Source organism: Eriocheir sinensis, unplaced genomic scaffold (assembly GCF_024679095.1).
Source record: "Eriocheir sinensis breed Jianghai 21 unplaced genomic scaffold, ASM2467909v1 Scaffold5, whole genome shotgun sequence".
In the NCBI taxonomy this organism is placed as follows: Eukaryota; Metazoa; Arthropoda; class Malacostraca; order Decapoda; family Varunidae; genus Eriocheir; species Eriocheir sinensis.
The window spans coordinates 1040910-1056772 of NW_026111831.1; the positions used below are offsets into that span (position 1 = coordinate 1040910).

At 41.6% G+C, this 15863-nt stretch overlaps 1 protein-coding gene across 3 annotated transcripts; it reads right to left on the minus strand.

Moving 5' to 3' along the window:
* Positions 1-767: 767 nt before the first annotated feature.
* On the minus strand, positions 768-10256 carry LOC126992652 (gastrula zinc finger protein XlCGF7.1-like). Of its 3 annotated transcripts, none has more exons than XM_050851452.1 (3): positions 9534-10256; positions 2136-3068; positions 768-2051 (listed from the first exon to the last, which is right to left on the minus strand). In XM_050851452.1, exons 2-3 carry the CDS (start codon positions 2750-2752, stop codon positions 1754-1756), a joined length of 915 nt encoding a protein of 304 aa, XP_050707409.1. In that variant the 5' UTR covers positions 2753-3068; positions 9534-10256; the 3' UTR covers positions 768-1753. The 3 variants fall into 3 exon arrangements, with proteins under 3 accessions (XP_050707409.1, XP_050707408.1, XP_050707407.1); XM_050851451.1 differs by having other exon boundaries at positions 768-3068; positions 9534-9773; positions 10151-10249; XM_050851450.1 differs by having other exon boundaries at positions 768-3068.
* Between the last annotated feature and the right edge of the window lie 5607 nt (positions 10257-15863).

The window sequence follows — 15863 nt, forward strand, 5'->3', positions numbered from 1 at the left end:
GATTTGATCAAAACTCACTACGAGTAAATAGAAGGAAGTATTGGGGCAGGAAAGAGAAAAACTTACCCATACGCAAATAACATGTATTTTTGACTCGATCGACGTCAACTAACCGCGTTACACAATCATGCAAGTCATTGTTAGATTTATATTATCCAGTAAATGGAGACAATACAACATACAGGTCAGGCACCAGATACTGAGATGGGTTGGTTACATGTTTTTAGGGAGAGAAATGGTTGTGGAATGGTGGATATGTCTTGATCACCAGAGATGAAAAAAAAGACTTACAAGAGTGGAATAAGTAACAAAAGATAACTCCTGTAAGAGAGAGAGAGAGAGAGGATGTGATAGAATGAGAGAATAAGAATGTGTGTGTGTGTGTGTGTGTGTGAGAGAGAGAGAGAGAGAGAGAGAGAGAGAGAGAGAGAGAGAGAGAGAGAGAGAGAGAGAGAGGTAATGAGAATGATAATGAGAGAGAATGAGAAAGAGAATGAGATTATAGGAATTAGAGAATGAGAGAGGGAATGGAAATGGCAGAATGGGAGAGAGGGAATAAGAATGAGATTGAGAGGAAAATGAAAATGAGAATGAGAATGAGAATGAGAAACAGAGAGACTGAGAGAGAATGAGAATGAGATTGAGAGAATGTGAGAAAAAGAATGTCAGAGAGAATGAGAGAATGTTGGAGAGAGAACGAATGAGAGAGAGAGAGAGAGAGAGAGAGAGAGAGAGAGAGAGAGAGAGAGAGAGAGAGAGAGAGAGAGAGAGAGACTCAAATGAAAGAAAGAATGAGATGGCAAGCTTCAAAGAGAAAGTAAAGAGATGAAGATGGAGAGATTAATAAACAAATTAGAGAAATAACACATGAAACAAAACAGTGTGAGATAAAGATAGGAAAAGAGTAACTGAAGAAAAGAAGGGAACCATGAAAAAAATGAGAGAAACACAGACAAATATACTCTCTCTCTCTCTCTCTCTTCGGTATATTATAAGCAATGAGTTCCATCATTACGTGTCCGTGGTGCAGTGGTTAGCGTGGTCTGGGTTTGAACCCCGGCCCGGGCAGTCGGCGTGCAGTCCACCCAGCTGTTCATCCTTCCTTTCGGGCTGGTTGATAAATGGGTACCTGGGGACACCTGGGAAAGGCACGCTGGGGTAACCCTGGTGACACACTGGCCCTGCGTCCCGGGGTGATGGGGATGGCTGAGTGTTGTCGAAGGACAGGGGAAAGATGTCTGGAGAAATTGAGTTTTTGAGGCACTGAAGGTCACCAAGTTCCCTGTGCCCCATTAAGAAATGACGGCAAGGCCAGAGGCCAGGTGTTCCGCAGCGTCCAGCCCTGAGCTGTGTAATTCCTCCCTATGCGTCTGCCTAAGGTAAATCTGCCATGGGCGGCAGGCTTACCTTAGGCAGATGCATCGAGGAAAACAGCTGTTTGGTCAGGCCTGTCAGCAGAACCAGGATGGGCTACCAAACGCTGCCCCCCACCACATATATTACTTTGGTTGAGTTTATGAAAAGGTCCATGTTTTTAGTCCACAATATATTTATCTGTAAAGCACAACAAGAACGGTGTATACAAGCAGCGGACAAGACGAGTGACAAACGTGTGGATGTCGCGGCTGCCAGCCTGTAACTGACCACTGATGGCAGAGAGAAGTGCAAGCTATACAGAATTGTACTGTCACGTGATTCTTGAGTCATATGGAAAGTTCCGTGCATAACACTTACAGCAGCACAACACAACACCTCAGGGGAAGTGGATATTCATGTGCCGAGCAATATCCTGCTTGGTCTTGAAATGTTTCTTACAAACATCACACTTGAACTCTCTCAGGCCAGAGTGTCCGAAGATGTGTGTGTTCAACACAGACATAGAAATGAACCTCTTGCCACACTCATGGCATTCATGAGGTCTTTCACCAGTGTGTATAAAAGTGTGTGTGTTCAGGTCACTCTTGGCTCTGAACTTTTTGCCACACTCACGGCATTCATGAGGTCTTTCACCAGTGTGTGTAAGGGTGTGTTTCTTGAGGTCACACTTCCTACTGAACTTTTTACCACACTCACGGCATTCATGAGGTCTTTCACCAGTGTGTGTAAGGGTGTGTTTCTTGAGGTCACACTTCCACCTGAACTTTTTACCACACTCACGGCATTCATGAGGTCTTTCACCAGTGTGTATAAGGGTGTGTGTGTTGAGGTTACTCCTCTGATTGAACTTTTTGCCACACTCATGGCATTCATGAGGTCTTTCACCAGTGTGTGTAAGGGTGTGTTTCTTAAGGCCACTCTTACTGCTGAATGTTTTGTCACACTCACGGCATTCATGAGGACTTTCACCAGTGTGTGTAAGGGTGTGTTTCTTGAGGTCACTCCTCCTACTGAACTTTTTCCCACAATCATGGCATTCATGAGGACTTTCACCAGTGTGTGTAAGGGTGTGTTTCTTGAGGTAACTCTTCCTACTGAACTTTTTCCCACAATCATGGCATTCATGAGGTCTTTCACCAGTGTGTGTAAGGGTGTGTCTGATGAGGTTACTCTTCTGATTGAACGTTTTCTCACACTTACAGCATTCATGAGGTCTTTCACCAGTGTGTATCAGGGTGTGTGTGTTGAGGCCCCTCTTTCTACTGAACTTTTTACCACACTCACAGCATTCATGAGGTCTTCCTCCAGAGTGTGTGGGTGTACTTGGTGAGGTCACCCTTCCCAGGGAGTCTTTTCCCACACTCTTGGCACTCATGGTTTCCTTCACCAGTGTGTGCAAGGCTGTGTCTAGTGGACCTGCTCTCACTCTCAAGTCTTCTTGCACTCAAACTTTTCCTTTCCTTTATGGCTGGAGATGCCAGCAGCAAGGTGGTGGTGGTGGTGGTGGTGGTGGTGGTGGTGGTGAGGAGGCTCTCGTGATCACCCCTAATCCTCACACCACAGACAGTCTGTTCCTGCTGGTGCCCTGCCTTGCAGCCTCCACTGCAACAGAGATCAGCGGCAACAAAGACGCAGGGAGCGCTGAGCACAGCACCGCCTCAGACCCTCACTTCTGCTCAGCACCGGCGGGGCTGTGGGGACAAAGATCACATCCTCATACAAACATGATTCAAAATAAAAAAAGCAGCTGCAAATTACTAAAATGTATAACAAAGCATATCAGTTACAAGTTGTCAACCACAATATTGTGAAAACTACACCAAATAAACTGGGTCAAAATAGACCCAGAGTAATGAATTAACTGCCTTCAACATTTTGGAGGCACCGTGTAGCAGGCAGCTGAAAAGCACCTTGTAAAGACCTTCAGGAAAAGGGAAACTGAAAACCAAGAAGGGGCAGAACCACACCAGAAAACAGACACCATAAAAAGGACATCAAGGAGAGAATACAATTGAAAAGTGCACAGAGCAGTGCTCTTCAAACTGGGCGTGCCGGCCACCCTCAGGTGGGCGAGATTAACCAAGGGATGGACGGCTGTCTTGGCGGGACAAGTGGGTGGATGAGACCATGCCAGCGTGTCGGGATACATGGATACATGAAATGCATGAAATGGACATGATCCAAACACCTCATACTGACCCCCTGAACACGTCCAGTTACTGTTCCTTTCCTTCACAGCAGTGGTTGCTAACATACCCAGTTACTGTTCCTTTCCTTCACAGCAGTGGTTGCCAACACACCCAGTAACTGTTCCTTTACTTCACAGCAGTGGTTGCCAACACACCCAGTTACTGTTCCTTTCCTTCACAGCAGTGGTTGCCAACACACCCAGTCACTGTTCCTTTCTTTCACAGCAGTGGTTGCCAACACACCCAGTTACTGTTCCTTTCCTTCACAGCAGTGGTATCTAACACACCCATTTGTTTTAGATTTTGCCAAAGCCTTCGACAAAGTCCCGCACAAAAGACTGACATTAAAACTGAAATACTATGGTATTTCAGGACCTATTCTACACTGGATCACTGCATTTCTTACTAACTGGACTCAACGTGTTCCTCTTGATGGATCTTCATGTGACACCGTCCCTGTTTCTTCAGGTGTCCCACAAGGCACCGTTAACGATCTTCCACTCTCAACGCCTAAGTCTTCCACTAGACTATTCGCCAATAATAGTGTGCTGTTTAGCGCAGTGAAGACTAGGGGTGTACCGATGTATCAGTATGAGTATAGGTGGTATTGGCACATTTCAAGAGTATCGGTATGAGTATCGGTGGTATCGGCACATTTTAAGAGTATTGGTATCAGTATCGGTGGTATTGGTACATTTTAAGAGTATCGGAATCGTTATCGGCACATTTTAAGAGTATCAGTTTCAGTATCAGCAGTATCGGCACATTTTAAGAGTATCGGTATCAGTATCGGTGGTATCGGCACGTTTTAAAAGTATCGGTATCGTTATCGGCTGATTTTTAGCCGATACTATCGATACTTGAATGAGTTTAGTACGTCGGAGGACTTAGGAGGAGAGACTCAATAGCATGGGGCTCACAACCCTGGAGAGAAGAGAAAGAGGAGACCTGACAGCAGTGTGCATTTGGAGCATTTGGACAGAGAGGACCTGTGTGTGTGCGGAACGAGAGAGAAACTAGAGAACATGGAAAGAAGTTGAGGGCGACCACGTGTAGGCAAGATGTGAAAAAGTTTAGCTTCCCAAACAAAAGCATTGAGCTATGGAATAGGCTGGAGGAGGAGGTGGTTTGTGCAAGAAACATTCATGATTTTAAGGAAAAGTTGGACAAGAGCGGATATGGAGGCGGGATAGTGCGAGCGTAGCTCTTTTCCCGTATGTCACAACTAGGTAAATACCATATCTGGGCGTTATTCCAATAAGTTATCGTGATACTTTATCACTGATAACAAAATCAGTCAAGCAGTTCCTCTGCTCCAGGCGGAAGTAAAGTGTGGGCGAATTAAAGTGACAGTGACTTTGATGACTGCCATGGTAGTGACATTGACAGAGGAGGAGGGCATATATATATATATATCTATATATATATATATATATATATATATATATATATATATATATATATATATATATATATTCACATTTTTGTAACCAAACTAGCGATAATCGCTACTTTTTCCGCCTCCGCCTCCGCCAAGAAAAAGAGAAATGTTGTTCTCCTCATGCATATGCGTCTGGCACAAATGTGTGTAAAAAATTTTTTGGGTATGAAATATCTTCGGTGAAGAAATTTCATACTTAGATCATCAACATTAATCCTTAGAGTACGGGTGGCGATATATATCTCTGGATGCTGTGCCCGGGGAAAATTTAGGCATTTAAAAGAGGTGGCAATGGTGTCTTTCTTCTTTACAATAATTGTATATTCATCTAGTATATATGGTGGTGTAATAAAACTTCTCTCCTAATAATAATAAAAAAGTTATGACAGCCAAAAATATTGCGCATTTTCTCGTGGCCGTGACGTGTTGCGTGGAAGCATCCCACACTCTCTCTCTCTCTCTCTCTCTCTCTACCTACTTGCCCCTCCCTCCTCTGTCAATGTCACTACCATGGCAGTCATCAAAGTCACTGTCACTTTAATTCGCCCACACTCTACTTCCGCCTGGAGCAGAGGGACTGCTTGACGCGTCACAAGACATGACAGATGTATTCCGAACAAAAGTGGAAAATGATCTGTGGCCTTCGGTAGGCTGCGTGCTGGAGACGAATGAGAAAGTGTACGGATGCCAGATGCCTCCACCATTCTTCTGAGTCAAGAACTGGCGGTATATTTGAAACATAGGGAGCGTAGAGTGTGATGATTATATATATGATCCCTGTACGGGTGGGGCGTGTGGTAGTGCACTTATATATACGATTGGCGTAATCTAAGGGTTAAAACACTACGTTATTTCTTGATGTTAGACTCAAAAATCACTATATTAAAGAGAAAATCATTTAACTTTGCCCCAAAAATGATTATTCACTGCCTGAATATTTTGATCCTGTTGTAAAAAGCGCAAACAGAGACCAGCGGCTTGTGTTATCACATGGCAGCGTGCCGCATGGCATGCACAGTTCACGAGACCAATGTTTGTAAATAAAAGCGCCAGCTTTTGACGGTGGGGACGCCAAATAACACAACACTTTTTTTTTTACGTCTTGGCCTATTGCACCTGTAGGCTTCTTCCCGGTGGATCCTGAGTTCCTGATGGTCGGTCCAAGGCTTCTTCCCGGTGGTGCCTGATGGTTGGCCCAGGCCGTTCTGGTGCAGGCGAGTGTTTATTTTTATTTATTTATTTTTTTTACATTGCAGCCTATTGCGCCGGTAGGCTTCTTCCCGGTGGATCCTGATGGTCGGTCCAAGGCTTCTTTCCGGTAGGTCCTGATGGTCGGCCCAGCCCGTTCTGGCGCAGGCGAGTGTTTATAGTGGCGCCATCTTGCATTGGCTCATGCTGCCCTCCCAGAGCTCATCTTTGATCCTAGAATCTAGAGTCCGGGTTGATAGGTGGTCTTCTGGACAGCATGTGGGTAGTTTTAAGCCACTCGGCGGCGGCTGAAAAATCCCAGCTTGCCATCTTGCCATCTTGCATTGACTCATGCTGCCCTCCCAGAGCTCATCTTTAATCCTAGAATCTAGAATCCAGGTTGATAGGTGGTCTTCTGCACAGCATGTGGGTAGTTTTAAGCCACTCGGCGGCGGCTGAAAAATCCCAGCTTGGTGGCACCGGTCGGGGATTGAACTCGCGTCCTCCAGAACGTGGGGCCGTCTCGCTATCCGTTCAGCCTCCGCCTTTCTAGTATTACGGTTACCGTCCATATGTACGTGTCAACGTGTGGTTGTCATGTTTTTTAAGTTTTCTAAAATACAGATAATGAAAATTTGAAATCATATATGTGTTTTATTTGAAATATCAATATAGTATTGTTTTCGCCTATCGGACTTATCACTAACTAGTATCGGAAATGTGGATTTATATCAGGTATCGGTTATCGCCTATATTTGTGTCTCCAGTTAACGAATATCGGTTATCACTGATAAGGTTTTCTATTATCAGTTATCAGTTATCGGGAATCTGGATCTGGGTCTGGATTAATGATGCGCAGGGCACCCGTACAGGTGCATAACATGCATATTTGTTGGCTATTGGGGGGACGGGGGAGTCGAGTGTGCAGGGGAGGGGGTAATTGTGAAGATTCAATACGCGCCTCTGAAATACGATATTACGCCTCCATATTATACTCAAGGGACGAAATACATGTCCCTTAACCATAATATGAAGGCGGAAAAACTTAAAAGTAAAGAAAAGTGGTAAAGGTAGGGAAAAGGCATATTATACATACGTGCGCTGTGTTGGTGTCGGCGGCGGCGGGGAGGTGAGTAGTGTTGCCAACGATCCGGTTAGGGGTAGTACGCTAGGTTAGCGATGGTACGTTTAGTTAGCCATTAGCCCACGCATGTGAGACCAGGTCCACCACGCGTGGTTATTTTTTTTTTAGAACACGCACCTTTACCGAAAGGGTTTTGTGAAGGTTTGAGCCGGGTATAGTATTAGGTAAAGGTGCGTGTTCTAAAAAAAATAAAACAACCTCGCGTGGTGGACCTGGTTTCACATGCGTGGGCTAATCGATAGCTAAACGTACCATCGCTAACCGGATCGTTGGCAACACTGCCACCGCTGCCGTATGAATAATATGCCTTTTCACTACCTTTACCACTTTTTCTTTACTTTTAAGTTTTTCCGCCTTCATATTATGGTTAAGGGACATGTATTTCGTCCCTTAAGTATAATATGGAGGCGTAATATCGTAGTTTGGAGGCGTGAAGTGAATCTCCACTATTACCAGGGAGGGAAGTGAATCAAGTTAGTTAGACCTCATCTTGACTATGCGGTTCAGTTTGGTCACCCTACTATAGAATGGATATCAAAATGTTAGAATCGGTGCAGAGGAGGATGACTAAGATGATTCAGGGGTTGAGAAACTTGCCATACGAGGAAAGACTCAAACAGTTAAACTTGCATTCTCTAGAAAGGCGAAGGGTGCGTGGAGACATGATCGAGGTTTATAAATGGATGAAGGACTTTAATAAGGGAGACATTCATAAGGTTTTGTTGGTAAGAGAACCGGGTAGGACACGAAGTAACGGGTTTAAACTGGATAAATTCAGATTCAACAGGGACATAGGCAAAAATTGGTTTACTAATAGGGTGGTGGATGAGTGGAATAGGCTTAGCAGTCATGTGGTGAGTGCCAATACAATTGTCACATTCAAAAATAGACTAGATAAATTCATGGACAGCGATATTAGGTGGGGTTAGGTACACGGGAGCTTAGGGTCAAAGGAGCTGCCTCGTACAGGCCTACCGGCCTCTTGCAGACTCCTGCGTTCTTATATTCTTATGTTCTAAGTGTAATTGTTAGTGTTGGTGTGTTGTGGTGACAAGTGAGTGTGTATTTGTTTTTTGAATGAGTCTATTGTACCAGTCTAAAATCTGTTGAGGGAGGCTGTTCCAGTCACGTATGGTGCGTGGAAAGTATGAGTGCTTGTATGCGTCAGTGTTAGTGTGATATGTTTGGTATTTATGGATGTGTGTGTTTCGTGTACGTCGACTGTTTGCGTTGCGTAAGTATGTTTGTGGATCAATGTCAATGTGAGTGTTTGTGATCTTGTACATAAGTGTAAGTCTGTGTGCTTGTCTGCGTATGTGAAGAGGGTCCATGTTTACCTGTTGTTTGATCCGTGTTGTGATTCCAGGCGTTGGAGTGTAACTGTTTGTAATGAACCTTGCCGCCTTGGTGTTGATTTGGGTTAAGATTCGTTTTAGGTCCGTGCCAGTATCTCATAATCTACTTTATGAAACATCAGTATCTCTTCATATATCTTTTCTTCAAACCTTCAACAGTCATGGAAACGCTTTGAGAATCCAATTCAAGGACTTTTTTTTTACTCTTGAAAATATGGGATAATGTTTACGAAAGCGCGTCGCCTCCTCTGCTGGCCGCGGCGCCACTGCAGCGGGTGTTGCGAGAAATACCTCCTCGGTGAAATAAGTCACATATCCATGAGGGGGGGGTCCTGGTTAGAAGGGGGGCCGTTAGTAGGTCGTAAAGTTCGGTTGGAGTAGTTTAAATATGCTCCCCAACCCTAAGCCCTCTGCGAGCTATTTTGTTGCTGCGGCGGCTGCAGTGTCGCCGCGGCCAGCAGAGGAGGCGACGCGCTTTCGTAAACATTATCCCATATTTTCAAGAGTAAAAAAAAAGTCCTTGAATTGGATTTTCAAAGCGTTTCCATGACTTGAAGGTTTGTAGAAAAGATATATGAAGAGATACTGATGTTTCATAAAGTAGATTATGAGATACTGGCACGGACCTAATACGAATCTTTACCTTGATTTGTTCTAACCTGTCAATGTTTCTGTGTGTGTAAGGATCCCACACCGGGGAGCAGTATTCCAGTGTTGGTCTCACAAGTGTGTCATAAGCGATGTGTTTAATGTCAGGAATAAGGTTTTCTGTTATCGTGCCCAGGTATGGTAAACACACACACACACACACACACACACACACACACACACACACTCACCTCGCCCCGGGCACGGAGTCTTGGGGTCACCACTGGACGGAGGCTGCTGTGTGGAGTGCTGACTCTGACGGCGGCACCAGCACCAGCAGGAGTCAGCAGCAGCACCACCAGCAGCAGCAGGAGTCAGCACCGGCAGTAAAGAGTCAGCAGGGGCAGCAGAAGAAACAGGAGTCAGCAGCAGCGTGTTTGCTCTTGCTGTACAGTGACCCGTTGGAGAGTCAGCCTTCATATCGGCACAACCTGATTGATTGATTGATTGATTGATAGTTTATTGTTGCAGGTAAACAACAAGGGACAAGGGAGAAACATGCCATCCCAACCCCCAGGCAGGGCAGTGTGTGATTATACAACTATTAGTACATGTGTAGGGAGCACCATGAAACGAAAGATACAATGGTAGGAAGGAATTAAAGCACAAGGGAGGGGGCGGCCTTGGAGGAAGAATTCTTCCTCCAAGGGGGCGGCATGCACCTCCCCCTGGACAATAAGACAATAAAATGTGGGGACGGAGAACATTGCCCAAGCACTAGATGGGAATGAATACAGAGATAGAGTAAATACTAGTCCTTAAAGTAGAATACTGCCTTGTATAGCACGGCAGGCTGCCACACACGTACTGCATCACCACCTTGGTGCAAACCAAAGAGACTATATACGAAGAGATCAAAGAGACTATACACGAAGAGATAGTGGTATGTGGTAATTCCTCGGGCGAGCGGAAGTAGCGCCATCTATTGCAGCCCACCAAAAACGTCATTTTTTAGGGGTAGCTTTACTATTTTTAAAGTACCTGCCACAGCACCCTACCCTGCCTTTATTTGTTATTTTCATTATTGTAAAATGATTTACGAATGGGGTAAAGAAAAATATATTTGCTCTTATGTTTTATTAATATTATTTACACTATATCAATTTGTTATTTTGGGAAAATATAATGTGTAGAAAGCATTTTCTAAGTGTATATATATATATATATATATATATATATATATATATATATATATATATATATATATATATATATATATATATATATATATATATATATATATATATATATATATAGTGTACGTGTGTGTGTAGCAAATATATCCAGTGCTTCAAATACAAGCAAAGCATACAACATTCTATGATTACTACAATGCCTTTGAAACATGCTCTTAGCTGAGTAAAAATATCATACTGCCACATAATGGCAAGCAGCATTGTGCACTGTTTGGCAGGGCAGATAACAAAAGCTAAGCATTACAACTGAAATAAACAATGGCAGACACCCAAAGCTTGTTAACTGGACATGATCTGATTTATAACTGAAATAAACAATGGCAGACACCCAAAGCTTGTTAACTGGACATGATCTGATTTATAACTGAAATAAACAATGGCAGACACCCAAAGCTTGTTAACTGAGCATGATCTGATTTATAACAGGCAAAATCTACTATGGTGTATTACATGCAATAACAACTGTATAAAAGTTGCAAGGCACATCAATATAAAAGCATCATAAGGCATGCTGACATACATGATGGAGGATATCAAGAAGGTCTTAAATGGAATGCAATAACTTGGTGGTCCTGGGAGACAGCTGGGCATGGAAGTAAAAATGGAATGTAGGACACAGTATGATCTCACAAGCTCTGACCTTGGCATTAGCCAGTGTCCTGAAGATATTAAGCTCAGTAGGCACAACTATGCAGTGGAGGCACATATTATGATGAAAGCAAATGAGACAAAAATCGGCAACTAATAGTGTAAGAAAATAGCAGGAAAGTTATGCTGCAGTATGTGACATACCAAATTACAGGGCAGAGAGTGATTTGTTTTTCAAGGGCTACATCAGTAAACAAGTAGCATTTATTGCAGGAACAGTAAAACAATATTTGTTTTTTAGCACACATTAAAGTTGGATGTAACAAAATCATTTGAAATGAAACTCCTTAAACTAGCCAATTCAACAAACCACTCTGTCTCCCCCCAAAAATAAGCATTATTTTTCACAAGGTTTACAAGGCATTAGTCAAGAATATCAACTGGCATTATATTTTGTCAAAAAATAAATAAATAAATAAATAAATAAATAAATAAAAATAAAATAAATAAATAAATATATATAGATATATATATATATATATATATATATATATATATATATATATATATATATATATATATATATATATACACCTATGTGATTATATCATATAAAGCAGAAAAAATCATAACATGCTATAGTACAAACACGATTACTCCTGGACGCCACATCAATGATGCCAGCCATGTGATGAAATTATATGCTGTATTTCACATCATGAAACCCATGCAGCCAAGTGTCACTGCAGCACATATTAGGTAAGGCAGACACCAAAAGCTTGTTACCTGAACAAGATAAATTATAACAGGCAAAATCCACAATAAAGCATTGCATACTGTTTGGCAGGGCAGAGAACAAAAGTTTCCAAGCATTACACCTGAAATAAACAATGGCAGACATCCAAAGCTTGTGAGCTGAACAAGATCTGATTTATAACAGGCAAAACCAGCAATGGTGCGTTACATGCAATATCTGGCAGGGCAGATAAATAATTCCTTGCATTACAACTGGAAAGAAAGTGGCAGACATCCAAAGCTTTGTTAAATGAACAAGATCTGACTTATAACAGGCAAAACCAACAATGGTGTATTATTTGCAATATTTAGCAAAGTATATGAAAAAAATTTCTTGGCATAACAAAAGCAACACCAAATAATGGCAAACATCCAAAGAGTGGTGGCATGGTGATAATTTCTGAAAACAAAATAACATCAAAATCAATTAATAAATTTATTATACCAATTAATACCAAAAACATTTGTTCAACATGCTGCAAGAAATTAGGGAGCAGACCTCATGCACATGCAGGATAGATTTTCAGCTTCAGAGATAGGCAAAGCAGGCAATATATGATTATTATGTTGCAATAGACAATGAAAAAGCATTGATGCATTAAGCTAGAAAAAAATCACTTGAAGAAAACATAAGGCACAAAAACCCATCCCCAGCTGGCGTACATGCACACCATTCTGTTACAATCATGCACACTATCAATCCTGAAGTCTGAAATATTATGCTGTAAAAGAAACTTATAAATATCATGAGTAAATTTATATCCCTAATTATTATTATTACTAATGCTGCAATTTAATTAATTTCCTATTTTTTTTCATTTTGGGATGGGTCTGCTCCCTATTCCTCCATTTTAGTTTGTAGTATATCCTTAATTTTATGTAGATGAGGTGAATGTTTTCAGTTAGCTGGGTGGAACACAGGTGCAGAGGACTTAGAAATTCATGATTATTTAATTTAGACAAGAGCATTTGGGAGACTCTAGTGCCCAACATTGCCTTCTCCAGTGTTGCCTGGAGAATGGCTTCAACTTCATGAAAGTGTTTAAAAACACTATCACTGGGCACAGAGAGTCCCCCAAATGGAATATCTGGATTGTTAGAAAATTCTTTAAAATAACAAAATAAATTTCTGTTGTCATGTTTTTGTTTTACATCCAACAGATGCTCCCTGCAATGTTGACAATTATGTTTTTTCAAAAAATTTTTACAAGTCCAGCCAACTACATAAAACAAAGCATTGACCTCAGCAGGTGGCATGCTTGCTACTGACTCCTCATTGTCCGAGTCAGTATCTGAAGGGGGCAAATCTGCATCACAGTTTGAGGTTACGTCAAGGAAGTATGACTCATCCGCCTCACAGTTACTTGTCTGGGGAACTTGTGAATAATAATTGGTCATTACTGACTTGAGGCCCTTCATAAAATTGTAGGCAGTGGGATGGTCACAGTTCCCAAATCTAACCCTCAGTCTGGCAAACAGATTTTCAAGACAGTCCTGATTTAATCGCCGAGTGAGGAGGTACTTTACTTGATAACTCTGCAGATCTTGCCACAGAGCATCAAGTGCTGTCAAGTTGATGAGCCAGCCATTTACACAGTGAATGCGTACATGAGGTGGAGCACAGACCTTTAATGACAACAAGTAATCTTTAGTCTCTTTTATGATTTTCATATGACATGAATTTGAAGTAATGGCAGTAAGGGCATCTTTATAATTATAAATGGATGAACTATTGAAACAATCAAACAAAATGTCCACCTTATCTATGAATTCTGCAGTATAGATGGCTTTCTGTGGTAGCATTCCTGATGTTGAATGAACGAAAATTCCTGCCGCCACAGTATGACTCATCACTTGGGCAGCAAGATTGACACGCAGTTGTGAAAAGCCTTCACCACACATATGTTTGCTGCTCAATTTAGGAGCAAGTCTAATACTTTGTTGCTGATCTTTTTCAAAAAACTTTTTTATGTGATCCCATGAAATTTTATTTTCTCCAATTTTAATATCATATTTGAGAAGTGTGTTCCTCAGGCTTTTCAAAAGATGTGGAGAATCAAAAAAAAAGTGAACCTTCTCACCATCGACTGTAAAGGAAGGATTTTCAGTTGTCATGCCAAGAGTCTGGAACAAGGAACGATGCACTCCTCTTGATCACAAACTGTAAACATAACTCTGTGTCCCGTGTCCTTGACTTTTTTATTGCTGTTTCATACAGTTCCCTGATTTTACAAGTTTTAATCCTCCCGAATAAAAAGAAACATCCTAAAACAAGTTTCCATTTTTTCAATAAACCCTTAACCATGAACACGAGTGCATGATTTGCTGGTTTCAAACTCTTCCCATGCTCTCCGAAATCCTCCCTTCCTATGATAGAATCAGAGGCTTTGTCAAAATGCAATGATTCTTTAATACTCATGGCATCAAATGAAATCCCACAAAGTGTCTCTTCTTTTGACAAAGCCTGTGCTCTTTTCTTCAGGGCTGTCAGAGTCTGTTTGCTCCAGCCAACATTTAGGGAAATACCCCTGAGCCATGAGTGAAGTGTTGAAACTGAAGGCAAATGAAATACTGTGCTGAGAAATCGATAAGCCTTTGGACTTTGATAGTACAAGGCCAGAGCAAACCTCCTCTCTTGTACCCCATATCTCCTACCAGGCTTAGATCTTGCAGCATGTTGAACCTGTCCTTTGAAAAAATCCACCACTCTTGGATCTAGGAAATTGCTGGCTTTGGCCAAAAACTGCCCAGGAGTGGTAATGGCCTGAACTTTGAGCTGCCTCACCTGCCGGCGCAGAAGGCAGACCGTCTTCTGCAACAATTGCAGTTTTGATGTCTCTGAAAATGCATACACCAATATTAAAAGTTAAATTTCACAGCACTCTTCTCACAATTCTAAATAATAAAATATGTGCATGTTAATGCATTATTATTGCTATTAGGACAGTGAATCCAAGCAATGACATTTTATCTGCACGCCAGCTTAGACTGGAAAGGCTTTAGTTAGATTACCTGACAAGAGTAGTATTTCCAGATGGGGGAGAGGGTACAACTGAAGACTTGACAGAAATAATATCAAGATCTACAAGCACTGATTATCCATATACATCTCTGGTGTTCAATCTCTACTGAAACATACATCAAAATGGTGCCACACTAAAAATCTAAAAATTCTCTGTTTCTGCAATGTTAGTCATACCCAAATCCTGCCTGCTATCTAACTTTCCTTTTCACAATTATAATCCATTAAACTGGTGGTCTCCGGGATGTGCCACTTTACCCAACAAACTAATCCTTATTACTTATTAAAACCATTTGAACACTTGCATAGATCATAATTCAATTATTATCCCAGCTCTTCCACATGTCCATCCAGTGTAATGTGGGTGATGTGGAATGGTTCAGCCTCATGTCTCCCATGCATACATTAAGTTTAGAGAATAATACTGTTCCTTGTAGCTCCCATTTCCCTGATACTCACGACTATCCCTTTAAGAATAACGTATGAAGAATCACATTTTTTGGTTTCATAATACAAGGAAAAGCCTGAGTATGTGATTAAAGATGGGATATTAAATACTGACCTCATTTCTAGGGTGCTGCCATGTTTGGGAGTGAATGGTAAACATGATCACATCAATAGCATGGACAAATGTTTGTTAGTGGCACTTCAGGGTTATGCTACCTCTTCAAAGCTTGACCAGTCATGGTTTAAAGTGGAACAGGATAAAAAAGAGACAGGCAGGTATTTGTGGACACTACTGTTACTATCAATTGCCAGCCTATGGCAAAATTAGAACCTATGCTATCAAGAACATAAGACCTATGTTCTGATCACTCACTACTGCCATAAGAATATAATAAACAGTTTAAATGTCATTCAAAATATCAACCTTTTTACATATATTTTCTTAAGATATGTACTGGTGTAACAGTTACATA

Bases quoted from the DNA above. Each gene is read 5' to 3' on its own strand.
- LOC126992652 (XM_050851450.1), bottom strand. From the start codon at position 2,752: ATGAGTGCCAAGAGTGTGGGAAAAGACTCCCTGGGAAGGGTGACCTCA.